Consider the following 20451-nt stretch of genomic DNA (forward strand, 5'->3'; position numbering starts at 1 on the left):
ACTCCCATTAGGCCATCTTCTTTGTTATAATTTTCAAGAATCTTGGCTGCCAGATTTTAATTGATGGGTTCAATGTATCGATACATAAGGAGAGTAGTCACAACCTAATCTATCTCTTCAATTGATCTATCGATACATTTATGTACTGTACACACGAATCATTTTCGATTGGAATAGCCTCTGAAAAAAGCTAAAACAGACAGCTGCCCTTCCCCTGTCCGTACACTTTTTTTGTCTTTAATAGCTTCTGGTGCGGTGGGTTTTCACTGTTTGTGGATGCCCTTGGCTTTGCATTTAAGGGGAGGGTGAAGGTGGTGGACTGGCGGTGGTGGTAATAGCAAGTGCTATTAAAACTAAGCTTGGGGGGGAGGAGCAGAGCAATCAAAGCTTGTCGGTTGCAGTGTTTACAAATACAGATATACAGATATAGATATGTATCAAGGATCATCTATCTCTGCCTCAGTTAATTGAGGCCCATTTGGCTTAACTATCTAGCTTCCCAACTTCCAATTCCATTGGTTCATGTTTCTCTGTCAGATTCATGAAAAACAGAGAACAGTAACCCTTTCTTATCTTATTCTTTCCATTTATATATTTAACCATTCTCCTCCTCTTTCCTAATCAGTCAAATTCTCATTTGGTGCCAAGAGTAGTTCACCTTTCCACTCAATCCAATGCTCTATCTCCTAATATCTTGTGTCTCATTCATCCTTGTTTCCAAGTCCTTCACCAACAAGCAAGCATGGCAGCAGGGTAAGCTCAAGTTGTTTTCAATTGGGCCATCAAATTTCCTAGTGTCCTGGTTCCAGAATAGTAGGCTTTATACAGGTTTATTCCAACCCATTACCTTCCAAGTTAAACAAATGATGGCCGAGTCTTCTAGTTCAAGATTAGTTGTGGAGAATGTGGATCAGGAACAACAAGCTGGCCATGTTTCTTTATTGGATTTGCCTGATTTGACATTGGAGTGCATTCTTGAAAGGCTTTCCCCATCTGGGTTATGCAATATGGCTGGAGTTTGTACTTCTATGAGGGATAGGTGTACAAGTGACCATTTTTGGAAGAAGCATATGAAGCAGAAATGGGGTAAACTGATTGGGGCTGCTGCTTATAGAGAATGGGAATTGCAGCATATGGCTATAGCAAGAAGAAGAAACAGCGAGTCTGATCAAACCAAGAAGAAAAGTGTACTTGACTCCCTTTTTGGGTTTTTACCTTTTTGTTCATGGGTGATCAGACCAAAATCACAAAGTTGCAGGGCGAAGAGTACTGGTGCGACTACTTTTTCGGTTGATTCCATCATGTCTTTATATCTTTCTCTTGAAAGAGGGGACTTCTGGTTCCCAGCTCAGGTCTATAACCGTGAGGTATTATAGCTTCTTCTCATTTTTACGCTGCCATTTAGTCCTGCATTTTGCTGCTAGCTAATCATACTGTTGGTTTTGACTGTGTTGCTAATTTGCATTCAACTTCAATTTGCTGTTACAGTACCCCAAAAATTGAATAAAAACTTATATCATGTATTTCCTGCAGAACGGTAATGTAGGCTTTATGCTGTCTTGTTATGATGCACAACTGAGCTATGATTCGGGAACAGACACATTTCAAGCAAGGTATAACAACAGTGGTGACCTAGCCTTAGTCGGTTTTGTGAATTTTCTTCTAGTCTTGGAAGTCTTACAGGCAAAGTTGTTGTTTAAGACCTAAGACTGAACACAGATATGTATATGCTTGAAATCAAACGGACTCTGAATTGCAGGTATTCACCTTATGGGAGGAGGACAAATGAGGAACATATACCGTGGGATAGACTAAGAGCTACTCCAGTTGATACTCCCTCACATATGCTTCATGTCTCTGATTGTTTACATGACTTAAAACCCGGTGATCATATCGAAATCCAATGGAGAAGAAGCAAGGAATTCCCTTATGGTATATTTCCAAATCCCATCTTCACTGAAAACATCAGATCAAGTAGTAGCATGGGGGTCAATTATTTGTTAAATATTTCGTTCTTCTGCAACTCTTTTTATGTGCTTCATGCTTAATGGGTGTTAAATGTTTGTCCACTAGGCAATTGATCTATATATGTTTATATTGAGGTTTCAATATTTGCATACAACTGAAGCTAAAATTGACATTTAATGTATTATAGGTTGGTGGTATGGTGTCATTGGCCACTTCGACCTGTGCGATGGGAATGAGAATCACTGCCATTGTCACTGCAATGGTCAGAAATTCTATTCTGTTTCTGCAATTCCCCTGAATTTTTTTTTTTTTTTCAATTCTGTTTTCTGGGAACAACATAAACCTTTTTCAGTCAATAAGTAATGTACAAGCTCTGATTTGAAACAACAATCAAATAAGTAGGTTCAGTGCCATTACTGTCTACATAAATCTATTCGTATTTAGGAACAGTTTGGTTTGATGGAGTTGTGAGTCAACATGAGTTTTCCTTTCACATGTCTAGCACTAGTTTGGACATACACTTCTAAAAGCTCCACTTTTCTCAAAATTTTAGCAATGGCAAAAGAATAAGTGAATAATATATCGCTTTTCACTACGGATTCATGCATTGCCTTGTTTATCCGACTCATGATATGCTGCACTAATATTTTTCAACTACTTTGAAATCCATTTCCACATAAAAATAGCAAATTGGCTTTCATAGACAAGTGTGCAGTTATTACTTTGTATGTTTTTGTGTTTATGCCTCCCTAGAGAATCACCTGCAATTTCATTTCTATTTGGAAGCAAGATGCATATATGGCTGTGTTCATGAATGGCTGTATTTAATATGTATGGTATTGGTGCTTTCATTTGAATTAGATCTCCTTACAACCAGAATTGTGCTTTGCTAAATTCATTCTTGACATATCAGGACAGCTACATGTTGCTTCTACTTTCCAGTTTTTTATAAGTATCTATATCCCTTTAGCTAGTGAAGGGAGTGGTTTGCATTATATTGTTTTGCTTATAAGCAGCATCTCATAAGAACTACTGCTGACAGATATAGTAGTACTGGAGTTCAGTCAATATACCCCTGGCTCGCGATGGAGACAAATGATGATAAACCGAAAAGATCACCGAGAAGAAGGAAACGAGGCAGATGGTTTCTATGGAGGAATTAGAAAGCTTTACAATGGCGAGGAAATTGCAAAATGGAAGCTCCTATGGCCTAACCAAGTCCTGGAATAACTATTTCCACTCTCATTCATGATTGATTCCTAAATAAATATTGAGAATGCTTTTGTTTTCACTATTGAATTGTGATTGTAAAGCTTACAGTCAGGGACATTGGATCAATTTGGAAATTGTTGACGTAGCTTAAACTTTTGTAAATCAACGTCCAATGAAATAGTCATTTTTAGAGGAACAAGCTAATACCCTAATGAATTTGTTCACAAGTAGAGAAAATTGCCAGTTGTAAATACAGGCAAGTTTAGTTTTTTTTTCCTTCTCTTTTCTTATGTGTTTTTATATTTCTTTTTACGGAAATAATCTCATTAAGAAAGGATGTTGATATTAACACACCTTAAATCTCTATTCACACACCCTTTCTCATTTTTATTCTTTAAATTCACATTTATTTAGGTGAAATGTCTTAACTAATCTTCTTTTGCAATTTTCTTTCCTGTTCTCTATTCAATTGTCATGTTCTATCTTCACACCAAAATCCCTCAAATTTAGAAGACATGTAATGCTATCGCATTTGTTCATTTTTGTTTTTGATCAATCACTCGTTCATTTTTTATTCTAATCTTATCATTTTGCTTCAACAAAATTCGATCATTTTTTTCTAAATCGTGGATTGGTTGACGAAGAGATTGAACTTGTTGAGATACAACAAGAAGCACTAATGGAGGTTGAGGTTCAACTTGAAGCCATAGATTTGCAGCAACGGAAACCTAAGATCGGTTACGAACACCAACTCAGATCTGCTCCACACCCGCCGATGCAGAACAAGAACACGACCAAAGACATAAGCAACGTCTTCATCACCACATCTCTGGTACTCTGCGATTCCACGCCCCACGCTGAGTAGTCTCGCCGCTTCTAGACCACCGGCGGATCCTCAGAAGAAATCCGCCGCCACTCTCTACTCAGACCCTAGGGTTTGCTTTTAACCAAGTTAGGACTTTAAGGGGTGTTAATAACAACACTCTAAGAAAATTCCCAAATTAAAATACATTGGCTATCAGTACATTAGAGATCCATGATGAACTATAATCCTCTACCCAAACATTGAACGCAGAAAACAAAAGTCTTCTTAGATAAAAAATATGTTGCTTGATTACATACAGGAGAAACTAATATACAGATAACTGTACGAAAGAAGTGAAACATTTATTTTTATTTTTATTAGGAATGAACTTTATTACATTAATGAACTAGCTTATGAGTAATATATATAATAGTCTCCAAATACGAGAACTGCCCATTCAAACTCTTACGTACATCATTGTTTGCATCACATAAATCAACTAGCCAAGGTAGACCAACATCTTGACAATACAGTGCCAAATATACAGTTGTTAGTTTATATTTTTGATTTTTATTTTTCATCTTGAGAAACAAAAATGCTATGTTAAACCTTGTTAATAGTCAATACTATTTTTTTCTAAAATTCTAAAAAAAAAAAACACCTCTGACAATACAGTGCTAAATCCAACTCATTTATTATTATTATTATTATTAGTATTATTATTATTATTATTATTATTTTTTGTTCCAAAAGGGGCAAACAGCCCAGAAAACAACGAAAAAAAGAGAAAACTAGCCAGCATCGCTGGCATTGAAACTCCTAGCTCTAGGAGCTCCAATAATATCATTATTATTATTATTATTATTATTATCATCATCATCATCATCATCATCATCATCTTCTCAACTTGCAATTCATACCACTCAAGTAAGAGAGGACATAATACGGTGAAGCTGATCATAAAAACAGAGATCAACCCATGATAGAAATAATGAAGTGGCATAACCATATGAAAGAAGTGAAACATTTAATTGCTAAATCCAACTCATCTATTTGGTTATTATTATTATTATTATTATTAGGGGGCGGATCCGTGGCATCACAAATTATTAGTAGTTACTTTGTTGGGGCTAAGGTTGAAAGCCGAAACCAATATTGCATGTCCCTTGTTATACCCGAATGGGATGCAAGGAGAGAAATTGGTTAATTAATTTAACATCATTCATATTGAAATGCATCAATACTTGCAAGAAAAGTTAGTGGTAGACAATCTAAATCCTAACTTTAATCCATTTAATCACTAGTTTAATTTAGAGTAATTTAGTTTACATTTGAGCCCCTAGTTGTTTTCAATTCAAAAATATATTCAAAAACCAAAATCAAATCACCACTCCATCTTGCACATACTCACTATGAGCCTAGATTTCCTAGTGATTCTAGGTTCGTGATTCTACATTTGCATATTCTAGCTCTCCATAGGTTCACACCCTAGCTAATGAAAGGAATTCAATCCTCGTGGGTTCGATAGTCTTTCTTAAATCTCTATACTTTACTTATATCCCTTATATTTGAAGGTGACTATTTAGCTAACATAAGGCGCATGTCAGCTTTTGTTCAGTGAAAAAGCCGACTCTCCCAATAGTATCTCGTCTTGATAAAATATGGGTCGTAGTTGGCCACGTCACGCATCATAAGATCAAAGACCCAAGGTTGCATTCTATATTGCCTACAAAATATGTTTGGTTCATACCTGCAATTATCCGTGAAGTATAAAGCTTTGAGTCATCAATCCATAAGCTCTCAATCTATGTGGTGGTATACTTAAGACCTTCCGAAGAACCACCTCATTGTGATTCCTCATCTTCTAGAGTTTGGATTTGCAAGGTAGCGGCAGACATCACCATGGATCTTCGATAGTTTATCGTGATGGTATCTTCTTGTTCTTTCATCAAGCAATTTGTCAATCGATTCACTGCAGAAACTGTTCAAGAAAATTAAAAGGAAAATAATACGAGAATTTGTAGGATTTGGAAATAACAAGCGTTTGTGAATTTGTGAGAGATGAGGGTGACAATAACTACATATTTATGTATGGATTGAAAGGATATCATCAGATAAGATATAACACGTCACGGATGAAATATAAACCGCAATTTGGACAGCCACTTAGAGTCTGACAAGTGGTGACAAAATCACATCCAAGTTCGGGAAAAGAAATTATATCTTACATTTGGCCAACATATCTTCTTAATAATTTCATTTTTTGTCATATATGCCAACACAACACAACAAAAAAATATAATATGAAATAATTTTTTTTAAATTATTAAATGATAAAAATATTGTAAATATTATATATATGTGGCTGTCCACTATAAATACTCATTAGTTATGTCCTTATGATGTAAATATTACTCTTATATAAAGGGGTATAATGAGAATGAAACACACACTTTACCTCCTTCATATTCTGTTTCTCTCTTCTATCTCTCTACTTTCTTTTATTCTAACCAACATAAGTTTCTAGTTTATAACACGTTATCAGCACGCATTTGCTTTTTTTTTTTTCTTCTTCGAACTCCATGATGATCCGCAAACCTATGGTGCAACATAGTTGCATATGACCAAGGCTAACTATCTATGAGTTTTTCTCTCATTCTCAACAAATTACTTCATATGTAATATAGATATCATATATTATCGCATAACAGATATATGTGTTTTATGTTTATCATCTTTGTTCCTATAATTGCCCCTCCAAACCAACAAGGTGTTCTTCCTTTAAGCCTAGGTACCCCTAAGAACGAACTCCAATAATAGTCCAAACTGCAATGCACAAATCTTACTTGAGACAAATAAATAATGGAAAACTTAAAAATTAGGCCGGTAGTTTTCAACGTCCTTCAGTGCGCATCCCGGATTTAGAAACACATACCTATTGTGTTGGCCATTCTTACAAGCTTCCCTAAATTTCATGCACTCTGTCAATAGGGCGCTCTCGACCAACAAATTGCGGGGTTGGATGGATGAAAGGCGACGCTGAGGGTTCCAGGCATTAGTAATTATGCTGCGAGCTGTATTCTTGGATAGAACGGTATTGTCTCTAGAGAAGTCCTAAAAAAGAAGGGCATTGTCTTCCGGGAAGTCATCAGGTAGATAGGGAGTCATCAGATAGGGATACCGGTGCCGCAGGGATAAAGAAACGCCACAATGAGCATTCTAAACCTCCCCCCCCCCCCCCACGAAATTCGGGATGGTGGATGTAGCCAGGATAGTTATAAATAATATTAAATAAGGGACTCCTGCATTAAAGAAATCCAGTACATTCGAGGGGGCACTATGGCCGACCATAGTAAGAACGATGTCCGTAATATCCGGGATGAGGGAAGGAGCGCTGAACTTGATATAGCCGGCAATAGGGACAATTGAGATGACCAAAAGGATACGGTGGAAGCTCATGATCATAGTAGAATGGGAAACCTATTGAGGATGGCCAGCTTCACTTTCTAGGGTTTCACTTCCTAAGTTTTTAGCCTTTATAAAGGGAGGTATACGGCTAGGGTTTCTAAATTGTGACTCGTCTCACCTATTTAAGATATACGGCTAGGAGCATGTCCCTTGTTATATCCGAAAGGGATGCAAGGAGAGAAATTTGTTAATTAATTTAACATCATTCATATTGAAATGCATCAATACTTGCAAGAAAGGTTAGTGGTAGACAATCTAAATCCTAACTTTCATCAATTTGATCACTTGTTTAGTTTAGAGTAATTTAGTTTACATTTGAGCCCCTAGTTGTTTTCAATTCAAAAATATATTCAAAAACTAAAATCAAAAATCACCATTCCATATCGCCTACAAAATATGTTTGGTTTATACCTGCAAGAATCCGTGAAGTATAAAGTTTTGAGTCGTCAATCAAAAAGCTCTCAATCTATGGGGCGGTATACTTAAGATCTTTTGAAGAATCACCCCATTGTGATTCCTCATCTTCAAGAATTTGGATTTGCAAGGCAGCGGTAGACATCATCATGGATCTTCGAAGGTTTATCGTGATGGAATCTTCTTATTCTTTCATCAACCAATTTGTCAATCGATTCACTGCAGAAACTGTTCAAGAAAATTAAAAGGAAAATAATATGAGAATTTGTAGGATTTGGAAATAACAAGCGTTTGTGAATTTGTGAGAGATGAGGGTGATAATGACTTCATATTTATGTACGGATTGAAAGGATATTATCAGATAAGATATGACACATGACGGATGAAATATAAACCACAATTTAGACTGCTACTTAGAGTCTGACAAGTGGTGACAAAATCACATCCAAGTTCGGGAAAAGAAATTATATCTTACATTTGGCCAACATATCTTCTTAATAATTTCATTTTTTGTCATATATGCCAACACAACACAACAAAAAAATATAATATGAAATAATTTTTTTTAAATTATTAAATGATAAAAATATTGTAAATATTATATATATGTGGCTGTCCACTATAAATACTCATTAGTTATGTCCTTATGATGTAAATATTACTCTTATATAAAGGGGTATAATGAGAATGAAACACACACTTTACCTCCTTCATATTCTGTTTCTCTCTTCTATCTCTCTACGTTCTCTTATTTTAGCCAACGTAAGTTTATAGTTTATGACATGTTATCAGCACGCATTTGCTCTTATTTTTTTTTCTTCTTCCTCGAACTCCATGATGATCCGCAAACCTATGGTGTAACATAGTTGCATATGACCAAGGCTAACTATCTATGAGTTTCTCTCTCATTCTCAACAAATTACTTCATATATAACATAGATATCATATATTATCGCATAACATATATATGTGTTTTATGTTTATCATCTTTGTTCCTATAATTGCACCCCCAAACCAACAATGTGTTCTTCCTTTAAGCCTAGGTACCCCTAAGAACGAACTCCAATAATAGTCCAAACTGCAATGCACAAATCTTACTTGAGACAGATAAATAATGGAAAACTTAAAAATTAGGCCGGTAGTTTTCAATGTCCTTCAGTGCGCATCCTGGATTTAGAAACACGTGCCCATTGTGTTGGCCACTCTTACAAGCTTCCCTAAAGTTCATGCACTCTGTCAATAGGGCGCTCTCGGCCAACAAACTGTGGGGTTGGATGGATGAAAGGCGACGCTGAGGGTTCCAGGCATTGGTAATTATGCTGTGAGCTGGATTCTTGGATAGAACGGTACTGGTTGGTGCTGCTTTGAATCTACGGTGTGCTTCTGACACTTTGTGTCATCGCCGATCTTTTTGTCATGGCTGCAGGGATAGAGAAACGCCACAACGAGCACTCGAAACCCCCCACGAAATTCGGGATGGTGGATGTAGCTAGGACAACCAAAAAATTGTAGGGACTTATTACCAACATAAAGCCACGTCTAAAAGAGAATTGCAAAAGGCACAACGCAGCACTCTTGTCTTGCTGCTGGTCACCTTGACGCCGCCGCCACCTTGACGCAGTGCTAGGGCATCTATACTATATTTAAGAGAAGAGAAATTGTAAGCCAAAACAGAAACAATGTACCAAAATAACTTTAATATATTAACAAAGTTTACTACTCATAAAATAGATAAGGATAATATAGTCAAATTATTAAAAAAATAAATAAAAAAAAGGGAAAGTACGTGAAAAAAAGTCAAAAACTATTCACTTCCATGAAAAATTGTGCCTCGATAGTCTTTCATGGTACTCCCAATTAAACAAAAAAAAAAAAAAAAAACAAACATAATAATTTTCACACACTTAGTGTGTGTCTAGTTATTATAATTTTCAATTGGCAATTCATATCACTCAAGTAAGAGAGTGAACTAGGGTCAAGCTTATCATAAAAACAGAGATCAACCCATGACACAAATAATTAATTGGCATCAAACAATTTATGTAACCATGGAGGTCCAATCTCCTTATAGTACCCAAACTCAACTATAATGCCATCTCCACTAGCTAGTAGGTTTAAAGTTCAAACTTTAAAGTACTCTTGATTTCCAAAATCCATCTCTAATGGGAGGTTAGGTCTACCACACTTGTAGGAACTGAAATCGTCAACGACGTTAGGGCCACCGACACCGAGATTGGAACAACAATAGGAGGTGCCACCATCTGAGAGGGTACCTCTGCACCCATTAGCCCCATTCTCCAAATAACCACACACAAAGTAAATACCACGTGTGGGAGCATGAAAATTCATAGACAAGATACTGCTCGGTCAAGAACATGGACTTTACAGCATTCTTGGGCATAAGCCTTTGGGCCAGCCACAAATAGTGGCTAAATCACCACAAAGACATTTCTTGGAAGTCAAGAAAGAGACAAGATTTAGGATACGATGTCATCTGAATGATAATGAGGAAACCTTACCTAATAGAAGAAAATCCTCTAAGTAGTTAACTCTCCTAAAGAATCAATACTTAATCTTGACAGTTACAACCTACAAATGGTCACAAGGCTTGTGGTATCGAAATACTTGATTAGCCTAAGTAAAGACGTTGAATCTCAATCTAACTCACCTTACTTTTAAGACAAATACCCGCCTAAGGGTTTGTTGTGCAAAGACTCTTATGAGCCCATATGCCATCATCTATAGAAAGAGGGGAAAGCCGGCACAAACTCTGTTAACGCATACTTACAACTCTTAAGCCTACTGCTTTGAGTATGCTACTTAACTTGAGAGGTTGAGAGTCTTTAATTATCCAGTACCACCCTGAGCTTGGATTATGTTTTTTAAGTTACACGCAATGGCATACCTAAGAGGAGTTTTGCACGCTCACACCATGAATATTCAAGAATTCATAGTCCAAATCCTTAGCAAAATCCACAATAAAATGGTATATATCTCGGAGGAGAAGAGGTTTGTCCATGTCGATCACCAAGAGTACATGCATGAGTGGAGTGATCCCCCTGCATCTAGCGCTCATGCACCAACATGCATGACACAGCCTAACAGAGCACACACCCCTTGTGCCTGAAACGAGGGGTAATAGACACATGGGGAAGGCCGTTAATTGGTTTGAACCCAAGCATGAGGATAGGCTAAAAATCAGTGAAACGACAAATTTTTCTCCACTCACTCATCTCATGATATGAGTGAGATTTGAACGTTGATCTCTATGGTATCGGTTATTCCAAGAAACCAATAGACCACAACTGATCATCTGTCAGAAATAGATTGTTGAGATTTGATCTTATTAATGAAAATGTATGTCCTGTTTGTAATATTTGAAGAAGAATCAATTAATCATCTCTTCTGTGCTTGCCTTGAACTAGAAATGTTTAGAACTTGGCAAATTGTCAAGTTTTTATGTCCAGTGATGACTTTATTACTTAGCTAAATGATTTGTTCACCAATGCTCCTTGTGACCCTTTGCTTTATGCAAAGGTTATTATAATTTGTTGTTGGAATTGGAGAGCTAGGAAAAATGCTATTTTCAAAAATGATCATTTATCTCCTACTGCTATTCTTGTTGCTGTTGTGGCTTCTATTAGCCAAGATTATTATGAACACAATCCTTCTGCTGCTAAAAATGCTCACCAAATACAATCATTAGCCAAGATTATTTTTGATGGTTCTGGATGGTCGTGTTGCAGCTATGGTTTTAATATCAAAGATAACCTTGGAAATTCTGTTTTAACGAGCTCTAAAAGAATTGGTCACACCATTGTTTCTTTTTTAGAACCTATAGCTCTCCTAGATGCTCCAATTGAAGCAAGAAGATAATGTCTTAATAACATTCTGGTGCAGCAGAAGCTCACATTCCCTACCTTATAATCAACACTCTATGTAATGTAAACAGTAGAATATGTGATGTTAAAATGCGGGAAAAAAAAATAATAATAAATAAAACACGGAGTGTGAATTTCACTCTCCTTTCTCTTTTATCGTTTTCATGTAAGCAAATTTTGTTACCGATACATTTTACCGTATAGCAGTAAGTATAAAAGCCAGAGTAACAACCACCAACATTTCTCCAAATTCCCAAATTCTGTGAAATTGATCTGATCAGCACCACACTCCGAATGAACCTTCTTCCTTCAAATCCATGGCACGGCAATGCAACTTGTAGGGTTTTGACCGCATTATTCTACTCCACTAAAACCCTGCCTTCGTCACCATCCCCATCCCCATCCCCGTCTCTGTACCGCAGGATTCTCCACGCCGGAGACGGAAACCCTAGGGTTTCAATCACCCCCGTACTCAACCAGTGGTTAAACGAAGGCCGAGGCGTGCAGAAGCCGGAGCTCGTGGATTTCATCAAGCAGCTCCGCAAGTGCCGTCGCTTCAACCACGCGCTCGAGCTCTCGGAATGGATGACCGGCGAAATGAGGCACGGGATGACAGCCGGAGACGTCTCGACTCGGCTGGATTTGATCTCGAAAGTCCATGGGCTCGAGGAAGCTGACAAGTATTTCGATGGCGTCTCCGGCTCCGGCGCAGCCAGAGGCTTCAGAGGTATGCGTGTGTATGGAGCTCTGTTGTTCTGCTATGTTGATCATAAATGTGTCGAAAAGGCCGAGAGGCTTTTCGAGAGGATGAAGGAGTTGGGGTATGTGGAAGGAGTTTGGGCTTATAATACAATGTTGACCCTTTATTTTAGGATGTGTGAGAGTGCAAAGGTAGATGTTTTAGTGAAAGAGATGGAAGATAGAGGAATTGGTCATAACAGCTACACATTGCGGGTTTTGTTGGGTTCGTATGCAGCGAGTTGTGATGTGGAGCGGATGGAGAAGGTTATGATGCTGATGGAAGAAGATGGAGTGGCCAAAATGGACTGGAATGGTTATGTTTTTGCGGCGGATGCTTTTCGGAAGGCTGGACAGGTGGAGAGGGCATTGGCATTGCTGGGGACAGCAGAGCAGAAAATCCGTGGCAAGGATGAAAGGAGAATTGCTTACGAGCACCTGATCACATTATATGCTGCTACTGGTGATAAAAGGCAGGTCTTTCGAATTTGGGGGTTGTACAGAAAGTTGAGGAGGTTCTCCAATAGGGGGTATCATTGTATGATAAGTTCGTTGGTTAAACTGGATGACATCGGTGGTGCCGAGAGGATTTGTAGGGAATGGGAGTCTGGATTCAAGTATTTTGATGGTAAAATACCCAGATTGTTGATCAATGCTTACTGCAGTAAAGGTCTTTTCCAGAAGGCCAAATCATATGTACAGAGGCTTGCAGAGAGTGGAAAGGAGGATGTAAGCACATGGTTGGCTTTGGCTGAGGGATTCTGTTGTTATGGTCGTGTATCAGAGGCAGTGGAAACGATGAGAAAGGCAGCAAGCTTGCCATGTCGACCGGGATGGAGGATCCATCATTCGACTTTGGTTGGCTGTCTTGATTACTTGAAAGAGAAGGGAGATGTGGAAGGAGCTCATGAGTTGATGAGATTATTGAGAGAAAAGGGTCATCTAAGAGCAGACCTGTGTGATAAATTTGAGAACTATATCCATGGGGAAACCCAGATTGAGTCCTTAATATCAGGTGAAGAGGAAAATCATATGGAGGGGCTTGATGGAATTCAGGATGGAGAGGCATCTGATAGTGGAGCTCAACAATGGGGGTAGCAGCTAAATATAGATCTATGAAGGGAATTTTCTTCCATCTACCAACAGAAGGTGAATATCTATAATATAGCACCTTCTATTTTGTAATGCTTCAGGTGACTTGGTAATTGTTAGTTGCATCTAATTTCCTTTCACTGACGAAGTGTATGGTTAATGGTTTCTGGTGTTAGTAATTAACTATGGATTGGAGATGCCTCTTTGAAATCTCTCAGACGCAATGTACCACTAATATCTTGGAAGAAAGTGACATGGAACTCTCGTATTTGTATTTCCTAAGCATAGATCCGAAAAACATAATAGTATACCTCTTTTTACAGTCTACTGTCACTTTTATTTTTGCTGCTTGCCCCTTTAACAGAACGTTTGCAATAGGTGCTCTCTTCGAGCATCCTACAACGGGGCACTAGCAAGTAGCAACCCCTTTAGTCATTTGGCCTGAAGCCAACACAATGAAACTATTCCTTCTTTTGGCCTTGGTGAGCATGCTTTGGTTGTTGGAAGACTTGGCCTCTCATTGGGTCTTATATACTCTTTCCACTTTATTGTATCCTAATTCCCGTTTTCATAGATGTCCTGGACCCATGTTTCTTATTCTTTGAGTGCCCTTATTCTGATGCTTCAATTGTGGTCATGTTTGGGATGCTGCTTCTTGGAAAGACAGGTCCTTTAGTCCCGCTATCTTGAAACTCCGCTGTTATCAATGTGATTGGAAGGAGAAAGATTTTATAATTTCTAACAGTGCTTCTACCTACCTTCTGTTACTTTATATGTCATTTGCACTGCCATTCCTTGCTGATTATGCTCTATCCTCCAATATTGCTTTTGCTTTTTGGATGTTTGGATATACTCTATAGATTGTTTCAGTTGTTTGACCTTGTTTCATTAGTTCTGTTGGCTTCTGGCTCTTTGGCCATGGTTGTCTATTGATCAATTCATTCATCTGGTTACCAACACATCTGGGTAATGTCTTGAAAAGATGTTCATTTTTTTCTCATATAAAGCAGATGAGGGTGTGACCAGTTAGCTATATGCTTGCAGCGGTTAAAATTTACACACATCCAACGACAACAGAAGGAACAAAGTAACTGAGCAAAAATGAGCAACTGAGCACAAAAGAAGTTAGTTTGTTCCTTCTGTTATCGTTGGAGTTGGTTGCTTAAAACCGCACAAAAGAAGTTAGTTGCTTTTGGGTCTATTTAATCGACCTGGAAACTGAGCAAAGTACTTGAAGTTTGACCTTTCTCTTGTCTTGGACCCTTCAAACTTGAGCCGAAGTACAAGCAGAACTATCTAAGTATCAAAATGTAGTACAAGCATAACTGTCTAACTATCAAAATATTATAATCACAGGGGCCGGCAAACAATTCAAACCAAATACTTGCTTACAATCAAGTCTTTATTATATTAGAAAGTTTGTCAGCCTAGTAAGACTGGCAACATAGAAGAACACGAAGAAAGATGTGACCTTCCAAATACCAATAGAGAAAACAACTGTCAGACCAGAGCATAAGTAATGCCTCAATAATTTATATATGTAGACGTTAATCACAAAGAGGTCTCATTGGACGACTTGTTTTTTCAGTATTAACTAAGCTACAGTAACCCTCTGTTTTAGTATATATATAATATAATTAGTAGTATTCATCATTCATGGGTTTAGATTAATACTGCAAATGTGCTTTGTTATTAGTATATGATTACAAGGTCTAGAGTCCAAGGATAAAATAATCATCTGGTACTTACCTTTACAGTTGAGGCTGCAGTTTCTGGTTCCGTAACTTTGCAATGGCGCTGTTTATCTTAATCATCGTGGCACTGCTGCTATCTGTTTTTGTGTTTTCGGCTTTCTTTGTGCTGCAATCTTGGACTTCATCACCGAAAAGCATGGTCGGAATCCCGGGCAGCTTGGGCTGGCCTATTGTTGGTGAGAGCTTCTCATTTATATCAGAGTTTTCAAGTCCATCTGGTATATACAGCTTCATGAACAAGAGGCAGCAGAGGTAAACAATTAAACCACTTCATTGCATTCATTAAAAGCAACTTATTTTGATTTTTCTATACATTGCATGTTATATTTTCAGGTATGGAAAAGTGTTCAAGACTTTTGTATTGGGTAGATTCAGTGTGTTCATGACCGGAAGAGAAGCAAGCAAGATGCTGTTAGCAGGAAAAGACGGAATGGTTAGCTTAAACCTGTTCTACACAGGACAGCAGGTGCTAGGTCCAACCAGCTTGCTACAAACCACCGGAGAAGAGCACAAGCGGCTTAGACGGCTGATTGCTGAGCCCCTATCAGTTGATGGCCTGAAAAAATATTTTCAGTTCATCAATAAGCTGGCAATTGAAACATTAGAAGATTGGCCTGGCCGAACTGTTTTGGTCCTTGAAGAAGCTTCTACAGTTAAGTATTGGTTACCAAGTCAAATAGCAAATTTCCTAGTCTAAAGTTTAACTCAGGGAATGAAAGTTAATAGACTGTTAAATTGTATTTGCAGTTCACTCTCCAAGTTATTGGTAACATGATCATGAGCTTGGAGCCTGCTGGTGAAGAACAGGAGAAATTCCGAGCCAATTTTAAACTCATCTCTTCCTCCTTTGCATCCTTGCCATTCAAAATCCCTGGAACAGCTTTTCATTCTGGTATTCAGGTATCACTTTTTCATAAACCATCGATGTTAGACAATGTCAAACATATTACTGACATGTTGGTTGTTCCACTTTGTCAGGCACGGGATAGGATGTATGCAATGTTAGACTCAGTAATTTCTAAAAGGAGAAATGGAGAAGGATTCCAACAAGATTTCTTGGAATCACTGATAATGAAACATAGCAAAGTAGCAGGCAGCGAAGATGATAAGGATAAACTCACTGACAAACAATTGAAAGACAATGTATTAACTCTGCTGGTTGCAGGTCACGATACCACGACTGCTGCTCTTACATGGCTCATTAAATTCCTTGGAGAGAATCCTGCTGTTCTGGAACAACTAAGAGTAATATATCCGAGTGTCATGGCTTGGTTTTAACTGATGAAGTTTGATTTGGACTTGAGACTGAAAACTGATTGCTGACTTACAGGATGAGCATCAACAAATTCAAGCAAACCGAGGTAATGGAGCTGATCTAACATGGTCTGAAGTTAACAATATGGCTTACACCGCCAAGGTAAACAATGCATGTACTCAAATCTTATAGCTTTGTGTAATAATTTTTCAATTGAAAACTTAACTATTTTGCATTGTTGATCAAGCTCAGGTAATCAATGAAACTCTTCGGAGAGCCACTATTTTACCTTGGTTTTCAAGAAAGGCTGCCCAGAATTTTGAGATTGATGGTACAGCACTTTGTCTCCCCACACCAGATAACAAAAACCAATGTTTACTGCACCAGTTTGACTATGTAATTAATTCTAAGACCTTTTTCCACTATTGCAGGATATAATATAGAGAAAGGTTGGTCTGTTAACTTGGATGTTGTCTCTATTCATCATGATCCAGAAGTCTTTCCTGATCCTCAAAAGTTTGATCCCTCCAGGTTTGATGTAAGCACTTCCTACACCATACCTTTTAACTTTGATACAACTCTCTGAAACCAGTGCATTGAGAAGTAATTGTTGAACAAAATACAGGAACCCCTAAAGCCTTTTAGCTTTCTTGGATTTGGTAGCGGACAACGTATGTGCCCTGGAATCAATCTGGCCAAACTTGAAATCTCAGTTTTCATCCATCACCTGGTCTGCAAATACAAGTAAGATGAAGAGAGGAACTGTGAGAAATTTGTTCTAAAATACAAAGAAAGTAACAGAGCTGCAGAGCATAAGTCAACTAAAATGTATTTAAGAAACCTAAGTGTGGAAGTTATTCATATGATCTGCAGAATTATTTTAAGGACAACTGTGTCACTATCTGAGCGTGTCAACTATTCATCTAACAAGAATATATTGTTCCAACCTTAATTCTGATTCTGGATTTTTATGATCTATTACAGGTGGAAGCCTCTGGAGAAAGATGACTCAGTCCAGCCAACACTAGTAAGAATGCCAAAAAACAAGTATCCGATTGTAGCCGAGCCACTTTAATGCATTTGCTTTGAAGCAAATTGCAAGGCACTGAGCACAAGTATCGCGTTCTTTCCTTCTGTGTATATATAGTTGGCACTTGGCCGCAAAATAAATTCTTGGGAAATATTTTTCTTTATATTTACAGCAAATAGTTCCTTTATACGGATAATAATTTGATCACGAATAATGTTGAGGGTTGCAGTTGATGGTAACTTTAACAAGTCAATAAAACCTCTAGAAACCCTTCTTCAATTCTGATTATGAATAATGTTGATGGTTGCAGTCATTGATAATTGCATTCCAGATACTTCTTTTCAACAAGTTCAAATGATTAAGGCTCACTTTCTTGCTTCTGTGGAAACAATTGATATCAAAGTCCAGCCAAACATTGATATCAAACTCAATGACACATCATTAATGTGAGATATGTTTCTGTTGGTCAGTTAAATAACGTCCCAAGTCCTGTCAAGATAACATTGTATTTGTCTAATATACCGTTTTTTCTTAGACCTCATATCTGTTTCTATTCTGCTCCACTCAAGTTTCAAAGTTTCTTCTATAATCTGTGTTACCTGATGTTATCAAAAATTAATGATCATATGCAAGTATGCAAACATATCCTAGTAATACTGATCCATCTGGAATCCCAGGAGTAGCTCATGATGCATCAATGCAACTCGAGAATTAGTTAGCGTTATTTAGTTTGTGGAGAACTGTTAGTATATACATCATGATATTCCATCTGGAATGTATTGACATTCATGCTAATAACATGTACAAATTCAAGACAGAAAATCAAAGAAACTCCTAGCCTCTAAGGAGCATATTTTATGGTAGAGTTCCGTCTATGGTAGAGTCCATCATAAACATACACAGAAATGATATAGAAACGTTCGGGGCTAGCTCTGCACTGATAGCGGTCGATGTGCCCCAGTCTAGTCCTTGGTTTTATTTTTTTTTTCTTCTCAAATAACCATTCTCTTTGCTTAGTCATAATCGAGTAGGATTCTTCTTGTGAGTACTCCAAAACCTTTCTTGAAGAACTAGGTCTTAAGTGTTGTCTTACTTGTGTACTTACGGTTCCTATACCAGCCAAACCACATGACATGAGAAAGATGGCAGGTAAGACTGGATAATTTGATAGGACTATTGGCATGGTTAAAGAAGTAAATATACTTGACTGTGTAGAAAACGCATTGAGAAATGCTACTAACTAACCGTACATGTCTGGAAGACTAAATAATAAAACTATCGCAGCTTTCCCACCTCTTCAGTACTAGGCTATCCTGGTGGAGTTCCCAAATGCAAGTGAGTACAGCTGCCAGCTGCAATAGCAAGCAGCATTACAATTAGTGCACAGTGGGGTTTCTTGGTGAAGAAGCCTGATAAAAACCAGCAGAAAAAATCTCATGGCTGAGGGTAGTGAGTATGAAGTTCCAGTCTGCTGATGAAGTAGCCTACAAATAAAGGGAAAAGAAATAAATGCAGTTCAAAACTAAAGGGATATATTATGAAATGTGTTGTAGTATATATGATTATTGTTGTCATTGTTTATATGTCTATTTCATGTATAGGATATATACTTGAGTATAAAGAGAGGTGCTTAAGTGTAAAGATAGGTATAGTGACCTAAATGATAAGCTTTATGCCAAAGAGGAACAAGCATGGTTATCTCCATCATCACAGCCACAATGCCACAATGTAAAGCTAGAAATGGAGTTGTCATCAAAGTTGTATCATTCTTTAAGCATCTCACACCTCAAATGTGTTCCTATAAATACCTCCTCGTATGAGATGAATAAACACACTTGAATCTCTATTCCCTCTCTCTCTCTGTCAATTTTGCTTGTCCTTAAACACGTTATCAGCACGAAATTGCTCTAGAATTAGAATCGAAATTGAAAAGAGTAGAGGGAGTTCAAAATCCGATCGAAGTCATTTTTCCAAACCAACAGAAAACCTCCAAACCCTAGCACATATCAAAGCCCTTGATCCAAGAAGCCCAGAACCGGTTTCAGAACCTCCAGAACCGGCCGGAAACCGCTCGAACCGGCTGCCGGAAGTTTTGAACCGCTGCCGGACCGCTGTCGAGTTCTGCCAGACTGCTGCCGAGACCTGCCGAGCAGCTGCGCAGAAGCTGCCGAGAAGTCCTGCCGAGCACCTGCCGAGCATCTGCCGAGAGGATCTGTCGAGACCTGCCGAGCACCTGCCGAGCACCTGCCGAGACCTGCCGAGCACCTGCCGAGTACCTGCCGAGAGGACCTGCCGAGCATCTGCCGAGAAGCTGCCGAGCAGCTGCGCAGCAGCTGCCGAGACATCTGCCGAGCAGCTGCCGAGCTGCTGCCGACAGATCTGCCGACAGATCTGCAGGGCCAGTTTCCGACAACTTTCCGGCGACTTTTCCGGCGACTTTCGGAACACTTTTCCGGCGAATTTCCAAGCCATTTTCCGGCGACTTTCCAAGCCATTTTCCGGCGACTTTTCGACAACTTTTCCGGCGACTTTTCGACAACTTTTCCGGCGACTTTTCGACAACTTTTCCGGCGACTTTTCTACAACTTTTCCGGCGACTTTTCCGGCCATTTTCCGGTGACTTTTCCGGCAACTTTTGGGCAACTTTTTCGGTCATTTCCGACAACACTATTTCAAGGTATTCTTTACTAAAAGTTCCCGCTTTTGAGTTTTTATTTATTTTTCTCCTCCTTTTTTCTTTTTGGGAACTTACAATTAAAAAGCGGAATTATAGAAATTCACGCTAAACGAACTAAGAGCGTTCGTAGTCAATGAACTAAGAGTGTTCATAATAG

General features: G+C 38.3%; 3 protein-coding genes across 4 annotated transcripts; all 3 read left to right on the forward strand.

Annotated features, from left to right (window-relative positions):
• The first annotated feature begins 67 nt into the window (after positions 1-67).
• On the forward strand, positions 68-3456 carry LOC133739472 (F-box protein At2g26850-like). 2 transcript variants are annotated; one of them, XM_062167252.1, is made up of 5 exons: positions 77-1367; positions 1534-1613; positions 1760-1932; positions 2156-2230; positions 3011-3456. In XM_062167252.1, the coding sequence occupies exons 1-5, from the start codon at positions 675-677 to the stop codon at positions 3196-3198; spliced, it is 1209 nt and encodes a 402-aa protein (XP_062023236.1). In that variant the 5' UTR covers positions 77-674; the 3' UTR covers positions 3199-3456. The 2 variants fall into 2 exon arrangements, with proteins under 2 accessions (XP_062023237.1, XP_062023236.1); XM_062167253.1 differs by lacking the exon at positions 2156-2230 and having other exon boundaries at positions 68-1367.
• Positions 3457-11883: 8427 nt separating this feature from the next.
• On the forward strand, positions 11884-13726 carry LOC133738595 (pentatricopeptide repeat-containing protein At2g20710, mitochondrial-like). Its single transcript, XM_062166168.1, has one exon. The coding sequence runs from the start codon at positions 12043-12045 to the stop codon at positions 13582-13584; it is 1542 nt and encodes a 513-aa protein (XP_062022152.1). The 5' UTR covers positions 11884-12042; the 3' UTR covers positions 13585-13726.
• A 1503-nt stretch (positions 13727-15229) lies between these two features.
• Positions 15230-17896, forward strand: LOC133738596 (abscisic acid 8'-hydroxylase 3-like). Its single transcript, XM_062166169.1, has 9 exons — positions 15230-15584; positions 15666-15984; positions 16080-16232; positions 16311-16577; positions 16663-16749; positions 16840-16918; positions 17019-17125; positions 17213-17331; positions 17572-17896. Exons 1-9 carry the CDS (start codon positions 15370-15372, stop codon positions 17660-17662), a joined length of 1437 nt encoding a protein of 478 aa, XP_062022153.1. The 5' UTR covers positions 15230-15369; the 3' UTR covers positions 17663-17896.
• Positions 17897-20451: the final 2555 nt, after the last annotated feature.

Source organism: Rosa rugosa, chromosome 3 (genome assembly GCF_958449725.1).
Source record: "Rosa rugosa chromosome 3, drRosRugo1.1, whole genome shotgun sequence".
NCBI lineage: Eukaryota > Viridiplantae > Streptophyta > Magnoliopsida > Rosales > Rosaceae > Rosa > Rosa rugosa.

Excerpts from the sequence above, each read along its gene's own strand:
- LOC133738596 (XM_062166169.1), top strand. The coding sequence starts at position 15,370 with ATGGCGCTGTTTATCTTAATCATCGTGGCACTGCTGCTATCTGTTTTT. Across the intron at positions 15,985-16,079 it reads TCCTTGAAGAAGCTTCTACA|TTCACTCTCCAAGTTATTGG; the intron begins GTTAAGTATTGG and ends TTGTATTTGCAG. Across the intron at positions 16,233-16,310 it reads CTTTTCATTCTGGTATTCAG|GCACGGGATAGGATGTATGC; the intron begins GTATCACTTTTT and ends CCACTTTGTCAG.
- LOC133738595 (XM_062166168.1), top strand. The coding sequence starts at position 12,043 with ATGAACCTTCTTCCTTCAAATCCATGGCACGGCAATGCAACTTGTAGG.
- LOC133739472 (XM_062167252.1), top strand. The coding sequence starts at position 675 with ATGCTCTATCTCCTAATATCTTGTGTCTCATTCATCCTTGTTTCCAAG. Across the intron at positions 1,614-1,759 it reads ACAGACACATTTCAAGCAAG|GTATTCACCTTATGGGAGGA; the intron begins GTATAACAACAG and ends TCTGAATTGCAG. Across the intron at positions 1,933-2,155 it reads AAGCAAGGAATTCCCTTATG|GTTGGTGGTATGGTGTCATT; the intron begins GTATATTTCCAA and ends AATGTATTATAG.